At 36.2% G+C, this 13,962-nt stretch overlaps 1 protein-coding gene across 9 annotated transcripts in view; it reads right to left on the reverse strand.

Moving 5' to 3' along the window:
- MCU (mitochondrial calcium uniporter) overlaps window positions 1-13,962 on the reverse strand; it is a 205,022-nt gene that overhangs the window by 15,358 nt on the left and 175,702 nt on the right. For all 9 annotated transcript variants that reach the window (XM_060642459.3, XM_060642456.3, XM_060642464.3 and 6 more), the window contains 2 exons: window positions 8,163-8,333; window positions 6,868-6,972 (listed from right to left, as the gene is read on the reverse strand). In XM_060642459.3, coding sequence (XP_060498442.1) covers window positions 6,868-6,972; window positions 8,163-8,333 — 276 coding nt within the window. The remainder of the gene's footprint in view (window positions 1-6,867; window positions 6,973-8,162; window positions 8,334-13,962) is intronic.

A 13,962-nucleotide genomic window follows, 5' to 3' on the forward strand; every position in this document is an offset into this window, starting at 1 on the left:
CTGAAGGCTGTAGTGGGTAGTAGTGAGAGACAGATCCAGGTGCCTAGAGATGCTAGCTTGTGCTTGTTTTCCCATTCTCTGCATCTAGCTCTTTTTTCTCAACTGCCACCTCTGTTGATGAATGGCACATCCAGGCCCACAACCAGATGCAGCCTTCTAGAGCTCTGCTGTCCAAAAGAGTAACCATGAGTCACATATAGCTATTTAAATTTAATTAAAATAAAATAAAATTTAAAATTCAGTTCTTCAGTCACACTAGCCACATTTCAAGGGTTCAATAACCACCTGTGACTAATGGCTACCATACTGGACAGTGCAGAAATGGAACATTTACATTATCACAGATAATGTATGTATCTGCCAGCACTGTCTTATGATTTCTCTATCGGTCCTCCTTTGCAGCCGATCCTAATAGTTAGACGCATTTGAATTTTCAGGTTCCTTGGCAAGCTTTGATTAATCTCCCTGTGCCATCACTTTAAAATTAGTGACTTTTCTCTGATCTTCCAAGCTCCCATTTTCACTCTTGCTTTTTTTCCATTGAAGTTTTTATTTAAATTCCAGTTACTTAACATACAGTATTAGTTTCAAGAGTACAATATAGTGATTCAACAATTCCATACATTACTCCCTGCTCATCACAACAAGTGCACTCCTTAATCTCCATCACCTGTTTAACCCATCCCCCCACACCCCCTCCCTTCTGGTAACCATCAGTTTGTTTTCTAACCGTCAGTCTGTTTCATGGTTTGCCTCCCTCTCTTTTCTCACTTTTTTTCCTCCTTTGCTCATTTGTTTTGTTTCTTAAATTCCATATACGAGTGATATCATATAGTATTTGTCTTTCTCTGACTTATTTCACTTAACATAATATTCTCTAGCTCCATACATGTGGTTAAAAATGGCAAGATTTCATTTTTTATGGCTAATATTCCTGTGTGTGTGTGTGTGTGTGTGTGTGTGTGTGTGTACCAACTCAGATCAGGCATCACTAAAGCCCCAATAAACTCAAGAGATTTGGCTTTGTTAGATTTTCTTGTCGGGAAGAATATGGTTCCAAGGTATTATCATGGTGGAGGAAAACATCAATCCCAAACCTTTGACCCTGAAAACTTTGCCCACATATTTGGAGATGAAATTATAAGAAGAGAGCAGATAAATCTGCTAATGGCTAAACAATACCACTTTTGGATGATGTGTGTATCCTTCACTAAAAATGCAATGAGGTGTTTATTAATGTTTCTGCACATGTCATCAGTGCCAGGAAATTAAGGTACAGAAAGGCAAGGAGATGTGCAAATTACTGAGGATTAAAAGTCTTTTTAGCTACTAGAATGGTTTAAGAAGGACTTTGGCTATTTTAGTCTCTGGTCAGGTATTTGTTGTTGTTTGTATTTGGTTTGCCTGCTCAACCATTTCCCTCAAATTATTTACATCATTAAGAGAGAAGCAAGGTTTCCAATATCCTTTGGAAGGATAAATGGGGAAAAGGGCTTAGTGGTGCCGATCAAAATGATTCTCCTTAGCACAACGTTCAACAACCAGTGATTTAGATTATATTCTCTTCCTTCCCAGTATTAAGTGGAAGGTGGTTAATTACTACTTCAACATGGACTGAGATAAAAGGCCTTTTGTGCTCCCTTTCCATATTCCTCCCTCCATTCCAGATTTAGATTAGGTTTTAAAATCATTTAATTGCTAAAACAGTTCCTTTTCTCATCCTGCAGCGGACAGAGGGCGATCCAGCCATACACAGCTATGCTAACCAAGAGAATGCAATGGAGCCTGCAGTGAGCCTTACTGCCATGACCTGCCCCCTTGGTTCCGTCTCAGCTTTTTTCTGCCTCTTCCCTTTCTCATTTGGGGTTAGGTTCAACCCTTAAGTATCCGTAATACTTACAGACTGTCGACCCCACATACACATTAAGTGGGCCTTTATTAGATCCTCTATCAATAAGCCCCCTATCCTCACTGCCTGATGGAAGTGTGTGAAGTTCAGGTTTACTGATACACAGCATTCATACAGCATTTTTAGTTCTAAAGTGCTATCCGTCAACAGGGAAAAGAAAAATAGGAGAGGAATGTGAAAGTTACAGGGGTGAGGGGTGAGTAGAAAAAATTGTTTTAACACTTAAAAAGCTGTCCTGGAAAAGTTTTCCTTCATTCCTTCTTTCAACTGTTATTAGATCTGTTCCATCTGCTCCCTGTGTTTATAAAATCCTAGTGCTCCTCATCGTCTGACACCTAAGCCCTAGTACTTGCAATTTCTTTTCTGTTTAGCCTTTTTAATAAAAAGGGTTCCAACATGGGGAAGAGGATTGTCTCATGGGGATGACTGCCAACCTTCTCCAATACAGAAATTCAAACTGCGCTCCTACTTGATGTAGCTGAAAACTAGTGGTGACTTAGATGCCAGCAATATCTTCTTCAGACAGGGAGAGAAGATTATACGGCAGAAACAAAATTAAAACCTATTTTATATATGATCAAAAGAAACAAATGACTTTCTTTACGATGTTTTCTTAAGATCTTTTTACAAATTTTAACTCTAATATAGTTAACATATAGTATTATATTTGTTTCAGGTGTACAATATAGTGATTCGACAATTCCATATATCACTCGGTCCTCATCACAAGTGTCCTCCTTAATCTCCAACATCTATTTAACCCTTCCCTCTACCTCTCCCTCTGGTAACCATCAATTTGTTCTCCATAGTTAAGAGTCTTTTTCCTGGTTTGTCTCTCTCTTTTGTCTTATGTCTTAAATTCCACATACAAGTGATATCATATGGTATGTGTCTTTCTCTGACTTATTTCACTTAGCAATACTCTCTAGCTCCATCTGCGTCATTGCAAACGGCAAGATTTCATTCTTTTTTTATGGCTGAATAATATTCTAGTGCATGTGTGCATGTATATATATACACACACATATATACATCTTTTTTATCCATTCATCTATCGATGGACACTTGGGCTGCTTCCATAGTTTGGCCATTGTATAAAATGCTGCTATAAACATATGGGTGCATATATCCCTTTGAATTAGTGCTTTTGTATTTTTTGCGTAAACACCCAGTAGCTCAATTACTGGATCATAGAGTACTTCTATTTTAAACATTCTGAGGAACTTCTATACTGTTTTCCATAGTGGCTGCTCCAGTTTGCATTTCCACCAACAGTGCAAGAGGGCTCCTTTTTCTCTACAACCTGCCAACACTTGCTTATTGTGTTTTTGATTTTTACTATGTTTCAAAAGTTTGAGGAAAGAGTTTATGGACTTAAAACAGTATTATTCAAGCTTCTGTGTGAAATGGTATCTAATGGCAAAATCTCTCATTGGCTAAGAACAGTGGTGAGAGAGCTTTGATGTATGAAAATATTTTAAATGTTGAAAAGATCTTTTAAAATTCTACACCAGTGCCGCTATTGAGCTTACGGAATTTCACTTCAATTTACAATTATTCCATGAATCATAGACTTTTGACCCTTGCAAACTTCATTTTCTAACTGACATCTAAGGAAGCTGGGCAGACTGCTGAATTGATTCCCAGAGAATCAACTATAATTTCTTCCCCTTTCAGTTTCTACCTTTACTTTCCCTTATTCAACTTGGGAATAGCCTGATCTAAAACACTGTAAACATTCATTTCCGCTTTATTTTTTTTAAGTTTATTTATTTTGAGAAAGAGAGAGAGCGAGAGAGAGAATGAATGTGAGCAGGGGAGGGACATAGAGAGAAGGGAAGAGAGAGAATCCCAAGGAGGCTCTGTGCTGCCAGTGCAGCGCCTGACATGGGGCTTGATCTCATGAATGTGAGATCATGACCTGAGCTGGGATCAAGAGTCAGATGCTTAACCAACTAAGCCACTCAGGCTCCCCTCATTTCTGCTTTAAAAACAGCATTAGACAAGATGGTTACAATTAGTCATTGATTAAAAGTCTCTAGTTTTTGACAACATAATATATGGAAGCTTATTTTCCTGCTTATTATAATTTACATAAGGATACATTAGTCAACTTTAAAATTTTTACTAATACAAAATAGAAAATCTAAATAGAATGAGCTCTCACATACACCAAATTCTCCTCAGTATAATGCTCTCAAGACCTATCCAAGTTGTTTCCTTCTTTTTCAGAGCTAAATAATATTCCATTATATGTATAAACCACATCTTTTTAATCATTCATCTGTGGACAATCAGGTTGTTTCTACATCTTCACTAACGTGAATAACGCTGCAGTGAACATGGGAGTGCAGATACCTCTTTAAGATCCTGATTTCATTTCCTTTGGTTATATACCCAAAAGTGGGATTGCTGGATCATACAGTATTCTACATCAGTCAAAGGGTACCAAAATTCCAATTGTAAGATGAGTAAATTTTGGGGATCTGTTGTATAGCATGGTGACTATAGTTAACAATATTATATTGTATACTTGAAATTTGCTGAGAAAGCAGACCTTAAGTGTTATTACCACACGTGCGCGCGCACACACACACACACACACACACACACACACGTAATTATGTGAGGTGATGGAGGTGTTAACTAATCCTATTGTGGTAATCATTTTGTAACATTAAAGTGTATCAGTTCATTACACTGTACTCCTTAAACTTACAATGCTGTATGTCAATTTTATGCTAATAAGGCTGGAAAAGAAAGAGCAAATTTAAAGAACAACAAAAACTGAGTAAAATAAGCCTGTACCTCTGTTATCTTAAGGGGAACTTCTAGTCCAAAAATCAAGGAATAAAGAAGAAAAACATATTAGCTTGGCTAGTATATAGCTAACAATCCCTAGTCTATGTGTTCAATTATTCCAATGTAATAACTGGCTTAGTAATGTCTTACTATTTAAAGGAAACTGTTCCCACTCTTGCTGTATTTACTGTACTTTTTCTAAACTAGTTCCATTTCAACTAGCTTGCACACAGAAAATAATCTGGCTTCTGAACAAACAAAATGCTACCAACTTGATTCACTTATTTCACTCAACATAGTATGACTATCTGAGTCAATGGAGGATACAAAATCACAGTCCTTTTGTCTGAGCATTAATAAAGAAGAGTTCAGACAACAGATTAGTCACTTCTGGTTGGCTGGGATTTAGAGAAATAAAGAACAGTAAGAATAGGATTATTAAAGCCTTCATGGAAGAGCTGACCTTGATGATTTTGACATGGGGAAATAGGAGGTTAGGAAGAAAGAAAAAAGGCACCGTAGAGAAAGTAAACACTGAGATGGCGAAAAACAAGGCACAGTTCAGGAAACACCAAAGGATTAGAGGGTGGAGGAAAAGTAGGTAACATGTTAAGAGAGATAGAGGAAAACTTAAAAAAAATTTTTTTAATGTTTATTTTTGAGAGAGAGAGAGACAGAGTGTGAGCGGGGCAGGGGCAGAGAGGCAGAGAGAGAGAGAGAGAGAGAGAGAGAAAGAGAGAGAAAGAGAGAGAAAGAGAGAGAAAGAGAGAGAAAGACACAGAATCTGAAGAGGCTCCAGGCTCTGAGTTGTCAGCACAGAGCCCGATGCGGGGCTCAAAGTCACAAGCCGTGAGATCATAACCTAAGCCGAAGTCAGACGCTTAACCAACTGAGCCACCCAGGCGCCCCTAGAGGAAAACTTTTAAAGTAGATGTGGACCAGATTTTGGAGGCATTCAATGTTTAGGCTTTCACTGAGAATATTTTCTACATTAGACACAATTCTCAAAAGCAGAATTACAAAGAAGGGATGCCCTAGAAGGCTGGTGGAGAGGGTGGCGGTAATGGAAGGGGCATTAACAACATCAGTAAGTGATAATAGAGATCAAGGGCAGAGACAGAAAAGTGACAGAAAAAGACACATATCAAATGCTATTTTAGAGGCCTATTTAGCATCAGTACTGTGCAGAAGCCATATTGGGAGCCTGGGATAAAAAGAAAAATCAGTAATACTGACTGCTTTATTTAAATTTTTGATATTTTGTTCATCATGGGATTTTGGCATTAACTTTGGTTTTTTAAAATAGTTCATTAAAGTATTATTTATCTTGATTACTGAGGGTTTTTTTCGGGGGCACCCTCTTAAAATCTGCACCTGAGGCAAGTATCATACTTTTGATTATTTATTTAAATTTTTTTTTAACGTTTATTCATTTTTGAGAAACAGAGAGAGGCAGAGCATGAGGCGGGTAGGAACAGAGAGAGAGGGAGATACAGAATCCGAAGCAGGCTCCAGGCTCCAGACTCTGAGCTGTCAAAACAGCCCAACGTGGGGCTCAAACCCACCAACCGTGAGATCATGACCTGAGCTGAAGTCAGACGCTTAACTGACTAAGCCACCCAGGCATCCCTGTATATCACACTTTTTATATGAAAGCATATACGTGTCAGAAGTTCCTAAGGACTATTATGATACAATATAATTGACTTTCGCACTGCTTACCTTGAGCCAAAAAGAAAAGATTAATTCATTCCTGTTATAAATGTTAAGAGGACAGGGAAGTCCATAATTTATTTTTAAAAAGATTTCCCTGTGATGTTATTAAGATAATGTGATTTTTAGCCTGTTTGGAGGGAAGGAGCTTAAGTTACACAGAACATTCATTTATGTGGAACATTCATTTATGTGAAGCATTTATATCCAATAATAAAGCATTCTGGTGTCTAGGTAGAATCTAAGTTTTCATCATTGTACTAGCCAGGTATTCAAGCATGAGACACTCAATGAGCTCTTCAACTGAAACAGAGTCTACCTGGATGTAAGACTTTTCAGTGTTCTTTGAATATTGTCTGCTTCTCAAGGTCATCCAGGGAAGAATAAAGTTCTTTCCAAAAGCCCTCCCACATTTCTCTGATCTTATCAAGGTTACTTTTTACCTCTCTTTGGCGGTCGTACATGATATGTTAAGTCATTAATGACCAGCTTAAAGTCATCAAGGAGTAGGAGGTCTATTCCTGTTGAGGCAGCAACTCGAACGCCATCTGTAAAAAAAATTTAAATGTGAAAATTTAAACTCGTCGTATATCCCTAATTGTTTGAGAATGATCAGAAAAAAGCAATCCTCAAAATCAATTTTAAAAATTATATCTTCTCTTTTAAATTCTAGTTCATTTTTGCCTCATCCCCAAATTCTATGCTAAACAAAGCTTATATTATCTGAGGCTTTTTGCTTTCATGATCTCAAGTCTATGAAGATTTAATAATACACTTTTCTGCCAAAACTTTATCAACAAGTAAAATAATTACATAGATCTATCGGTGTCAGTTGGAAATCTCGGGTCATGGGAGAGCAGCATGGATGTCATATATCTATCCATGATGGAAGTTGGTGGAGTAAAAAAAAAAAACAAAAACAATGCTTTCTAATGTATGGTACTTCTCAGTATAATTACTGATTCGTCACCAATAATTTGGTAGGGACAGATGTTAGCAAAGTACACCATACTGGTCTACTAGTTATATTACTAGATAAGATGAAAATTAAGTATATTTAAACTACTTACAGCATAGAAATGTGGCAAGTTGTTGACAACTGGTAAATCTAAGGGTAAATGGGTACTTCCAATATAGTCTTTTAAGCTTTCTGTAGGTTTAAAATTTTTCAAAGAATGGGAAAAAATGTAAGGCACTTAAATAAATAGGACAGATGCATGTCAAATGGGAATTTTTTAGTGCCTTATTTTACATTCTTTTCCAATCACATATGTCTTTATTTTACAAACTATGTGAAGTACGGAACAAGATCTAAAAAGAAGTCCTATTATTTCATATCTCCAGAGATGAGGGCTCAACCACTAGAAAAATTTATTTTATGCCTAAGGTAATGATAAAAGGTTTCAATAACATAGAATGTGACTGACTGCTCCTCTTTGCCCATGGCATTGTATGTGAGGTGCTTCTGAATGAGACTTTTTGTGTATATTCAGTTCCTAAAACTGAACAATTATATTCTGAGAACTGAGACAGAAATCACAGTCTCTCCTGACATTTGCTAAGCAAAAAAATGTGTCCTAAAGTTAAGAGTATGGGATTCTTTTGCAGTGGTATATGTGTGTGCGTATGTGTGTGCATACACACGTGTGTGTGTGTGTGTGTGTGTGTGTGTAGAGTATAGAAGCGTTCTGGGGTGAAATGACAGGTGGGTGAGAATTAATAATGAATGTGACTATACCTGGTGAGTAGATTGCAACTCTGTCAATTCCCCGATCCTCTTCTTGAAGTTGTCGTAAAAACACACCGACTGAGTCTGAAATAGGTTTGAGTGTGAACTGGCAACGTTCACGCCGGGATGGTAGCCTCACAGATATCACAGGTAACCCATTTTGATACACCACTGTCACATCTGAATGAAAAAGATCCATAATCATACGATAATTAGATTTCATTATAAGTTAAAGCTACAATATTACTAGTCTTACATAGGGTCTATTATTATTAACATGGTTTAAAATGTTTTCAAAGGTTTAAGAATATGCCCTTTAGCTTTAGTTGGAGGTTATTCTGGGAACTGGTTTATGGAAGATCAATCACATAGATCACACAATTCACTGTTCAGAGAAAAGAAAGCATGCAAAGGATTATCTTCTAAGTAGGTCAGGGAGAGGCTTTCCCAGGAATTTGAGGTAAAGATTTTGGTACTGGTAAATATAAACTCTAGTTCTACTGAGGAAGATTTTACTAAGTAGCCAGAGATTGCTGGGCCAGACTCCATAACCTTTAGGAGGTGGCTCTGAGGAGCCACAGCTTTCAAGAACCCCTGGAGAATAATATGTGAAAATATACTAATAAGTGAGACTCTTACTCAAGGAAAGTCACTTCATATTTATAGTATAATTATTATATCCAAGGTGTTTGATAAGTAAGTAGTCTCTTACATAATATGAACCTATTATGATAGAAACAAAACAATTCTTTTTATGTTCTCTTAAACATTGTCCTGAGACTAGTTAGAAGCCGCAACGTAACTATTTGGGATTTTCTAACAAAAAGTTATTAAAGGAAACATTATCATAAGCTATAAAACTAAAAGAATTCCCATTTCCTTATCTTTTTCATCAATAGTCTTGATTTACTGAGTCGTAGTCACTAAAACAAATGTCAGACTAACTCTTTTGAAATAATTTTCAAATGAAATTTATAAATAAATAAATTTTGAAACAGAGTTTTTTACATAAGCAACCAAGCATTTAAAGATAAGTTAGCACTAGCCTGTGAAGAAAAACAGGCTTTGGAGGCAAATCTGGGATGGAATCCTGGCTTTATAACTTTGGGCCTGTTATATAACTTCTCTGAGCCTTGCTTTCTTGACGTATAACATGGATTTAATTCCTAACTGATGGAATTGTTGTGAGGAATAAATAAAATAAACCATTTAAAACACTTAGCACACTGCTTGATGATGTTTATTAGCTTTTTTTAAAGAATCCAAAGATACATTCTATAATGTTGCTAAGCATTCATACCCCTCAATATTGAAGAGTTGAGAGGAAATGTTTTTAGGTTAATATTCTGGAGATGCCAAACGCATCACACTTGGCAATGTTGTCATTATTTACATCTTATTTCCTTGCCTATTCTAGCCACTTACAAGGCTTGCAGTATATACAATAGCATCACACTACATTCTTTCAGTACTTAAATTTTAAAAGTAACCCTGACTGAAACAGAGTTTGTAAATACCAAAATATACTTTTATTTTAAATGGACATTTGATGAGCTTTGGCACAATAATCAAGATAAAGAGCATTTTCATTACTTCCCCAAATTCTCCTATTCCCCATCCCAGTAAATCCTTAGGCAACCACTGATTCAATTTTTGTCACTACAGATTATATTTAGTTTTTCTGGAGTTTTATATTACTGGAATCATATAGTACAGACTCTTTTGTATCTGACTTCTCTCAGTATAGTGATTTTGAGATTAACCCACATTGTTGCATGCATTGGTAGTTTATTTTTATTGCTAATATTTCACTGTATGGATACACCATAATTTATGCATTTTCCTGCTGATTGACATTTGGACTGCTTTCCAGTCTTTGGCCACTATGAGTAAAGTAGCCACTTTTAAGTCTTTGTGGAGATGTATGTCTTTGTTCTATACCTTTTCTCATCCTTATAACCTATCTGTGTCTTTACATTTAAAGTGGGTTTTCTACAGACAGCATATAGTTGGGTCTTGCTGTTTTGTCTAATCTGACAATCTCAGCCTTTTAATTAAAGCGTGTATATTATTTACATTTAATAAATTATAAATGTATATAAAAATACTTGTGTATAAGTCTTGCTACTTACTTTATTGACCCAAACTGTTCTTTCTTCTATTTTTTCTTTATTCTTGCTCTCTTTTAGATTAACTATTTTTTTAATAAGGCACCCTTTTGTAAAAAATATTTACATATATTTTTTATTTTAAAGAGAGAGAGCACTAGCAGGGGAGAGGCGCAGAGGGGGAGAGAAAGAGAGAATCCCAAGCAGGCTCCTGGCTCAGCATGGAGACGGACTCAGGGCTCGATCCTAGAATGCTGGGATCATGACTTGAGCCAAAATTGAGTTGGATGCTCAATTGATAGAGCTACACAGGTGCCCGTAGATAAACTAATTTTTTAATGTTTATTTATTTTCGTGAGAGAGAGAAAGAGAGAGGGAGAGAGAGAGTGTGTGAATGGGGTAGGTGAAGGGAGAGGGGGACAGATGATCTGAAGCAGGCTTTGTGCTGACAGCAGAGAGTCTGACACAGGGCTCACACTCACGAACCATGAGATCATGACCTGAGCCAAAGTCGGATGCTTAATCCACTGAGCCACTGAGGTGCCCTAGGTTAACTATTTTTATGATTACATTTAATCTGTACTATTGGCTAATTGACTATGTCTTTTTATGTTTCTAGGGGTTTCCCTACGGTAGGTGTTGACAAACTTTTTCTGTAAAAGGCTAGATATTAAATATTTTAGACTTTACGGACCATAAAGATCTCTGTTGCAACTACAGACTGCACTGTGGGGCAGAAGCAGCCACTGGCAGTAGATAAACAAATGAACATGGCTGTGTTCCAATAAACTTTATTTATAAAAATATGCAGTAGCCTGGATTTGGACTATTAGGCTTCCTGAACCTTGCTAATGGGTTTACAATATACATCTTTAACCTATTACAGTTGACCTTTACATAATACATCACTTTAGGTATAGTGTAGAGTATCTCAAGACCAATACACTTCCACTCCCTTTGCTTTGTGCTATTGTCCTCATATATTTTATTACCACATGCTATAAACCATACATCATTTTTACTTCAACAACTAACTACATTTTAAAGAAATCTTTTTATTTTTTATGAATATAATGTATTGTCAGATTGGCTTACATATAACACCCAGTGCTCACCCCAAGTGCCCTCCTCAATGCCCATCACCCATTTTCCCTCTCCCCCACATGCCCATCCACCCTTAGTTTGTTCTCTGTATTTAAGAGTCTCTTGTGCTTTGCCTCCCTCCCTCTTTGTTTGTATCTATCCCCCCCCAAATAAATCTTAAAATGAGGAAATACTTTTCATATTTACACTTATAGTTACCCTCTGGTGTTCCTCATTTTGTATAGATCTAAATTTCTATTTAGCATCATTTTCCTTTTGCCTGAAAAGCTTCCTTAAACATTTCTTATTGGGCAGATGTGTTGACAATATATTCTACCAACTTTGATAAGTCTGAAAAAGCTTATTTAAAAAAATTTTTTTTATAATGTAAAAGAGTACCAAAGTTTATTGGTATGATTTCAGATTCCATACAGCAATCAACCTTAGGGAGCTATCACTAGTAAAATTTTGGTTAAAATCAAAGAAAAATATCTACAATTACTTGAAAAGGTCATTACTAATTTTTCCAACTACATGTCAATAATTGATAAGATTTTCTACACATGCGTCTAACAAAATAACCTATTGAATGCAGGTTATTACCTGACTTCTATTAAAACAAACATAAAAAAGATTTGCAAAAATAGAAAACAATCTGCCCTTCTCACTACTTTGTTTTAGAAAATACAATTATTGGGGCGCCTGGGTGGCTTAGTCGGTTAAGCGGCTGACTTCGGCTCAGGTCACGATCTCGCGATCCGTGAGTTCGAGCCCCGCGTCGGGCTCTGTGCTGACAGCTCAGAGCCTGGAGCCTGTTTCAGATTCTGTGTCTCCCTTCTCTGACCCTCCCCTGTTCATGCTCTGTCTCTCTCTGTCTCAAAAATAAATAAAAACGTTAAAAAAAAATTTAAATAAAAAAAAAGAAAATACAATTATTTTTGATAAAATTGTCTTATTTATACTATGACAATTATCCACAGTAGATTTATTATTATTCTTTTTTATTTTTATTTTTTTAAATTTACATCCAAATTAGTTAGCATATAGTGCAACAATGATTTCAGGAGTAGATTCCTTAGTGCCCCTTACCCTTTTAGCCCATCCTCCCTCCCACACCCCCTCCGGTAACTCTCTGTTTGTTCTCCATACTTATGCATCTCTTATGTTTTGTCCCCCTCCCTGTTTTTATATTATTTTTGTTTCCCTTCCCTTATGTTCATCTGTTTTGTCTCTTAAAGTCCTCATATGAGTGAAGTCATATGATTTTTCTCTTCCTCTGACTAATTCCACTTAGCATAATACCCTCCAGTTCCATCCACATAGTTGCAAACGGCAAGATTTCATATTTTTTGATTGCCGAGTAATACTCCATTGTGTATGTGTGTATGTGTGTGTGTATATATATATACACACATATATACACACACACACACACATATATACACACACACACACATATACAGAAATATATATATATATACATACAGAAGATGTGGTACATGTATGTATATGTGTATGTATATGTACATACAAATATATATACACATATACATACATATGTATATATACAATCTTTTTGATTGCTGAGTAATATTCCATTGTGTATGTGTGTGTATGTATGTGTATAGATATATACACATATACAGAAATATATATATATATACACACATACAGAAGATGTGTGTATGTATGTATATGTGTATGTATATATATATGTATACACATACATACACATAAAATAAACTTTTTCAGAGCCCAAATGTCCCTCAATGGATGAATGGATAAAGAAGATGTGGTGTATATGTATGTATGTATATGTGTATGTATATATATATATACAGAAGATGTGGTGTGTATGTATGTATGTGTATATATATGTATGTGTATACGTATGTGTATACATATACAGTATATATGTGTATATACCACATCTTCTTTATCCATTCATCCATTGACGGACATTTGGGCTCTGAAAAAGTTTATTTTACCTTCATTAAAAAGAAATGTTTATTTATTTTTGAGACAGAGCACAAGCAGGGGAAGGGCAGAGAGAGAGAGAGAGAGAGAGAGAGAGAGAGACAGACAGACAGACAGACAGACACAGAATCTGAAGCAGGCTCCAGGCTCTGAGCTGTCTGCACAGAGCCTGATATGGGGCTTAAACCCACGAACCATGAGAGCATGACCTGAGCTGAAGTCGGACGCTCAACCAACTAAGCCACGCAGGCCTCCCAGCCTTCATTTTTGAAGAACACTTTGCTTTGCAAAAAATTCTAGGCAGACAGATTTCTTTTTCCTTTTAGCACTCTAAAGAACTTATGTCTTCTGCTTTGCATATACTATAAGTTAATGTATACTATTATCTTTGTTCCTCTGTACATAATATGTCTTTTGCCCAATGGCTGCTCTTAATATTTTCTCTTTATCGTTGGTTTTCAACAGTTTGATTATAATTTTCCATTCTATGGTTTTGTAAGTATTCTGCTTGGGAGCTGCTAAATTTCTCACATCTGTGAGCTCATAGTTTTAATCAAATTTGGAAACTTTTTTGCCATTACTCAAATATTTTTTCTGGCTCTTACCCTTCTTCTTCTGGGATTCCTATAATTATACCTATA

This window comes from Panthera onca, chromosome D2, assembly GCF_046562875.1.
Source record: "Panthera onca isolate mPanOnc1 chromosome D2, mPanOnc1 haplotype 2, whole genome shotgun sequence".
NCBI classification, from domain to species: Eukaryota; Metazoa; Chordata; class Mammalia; order Carnivora; family Felidae; genus Panthera; species Panthera onca.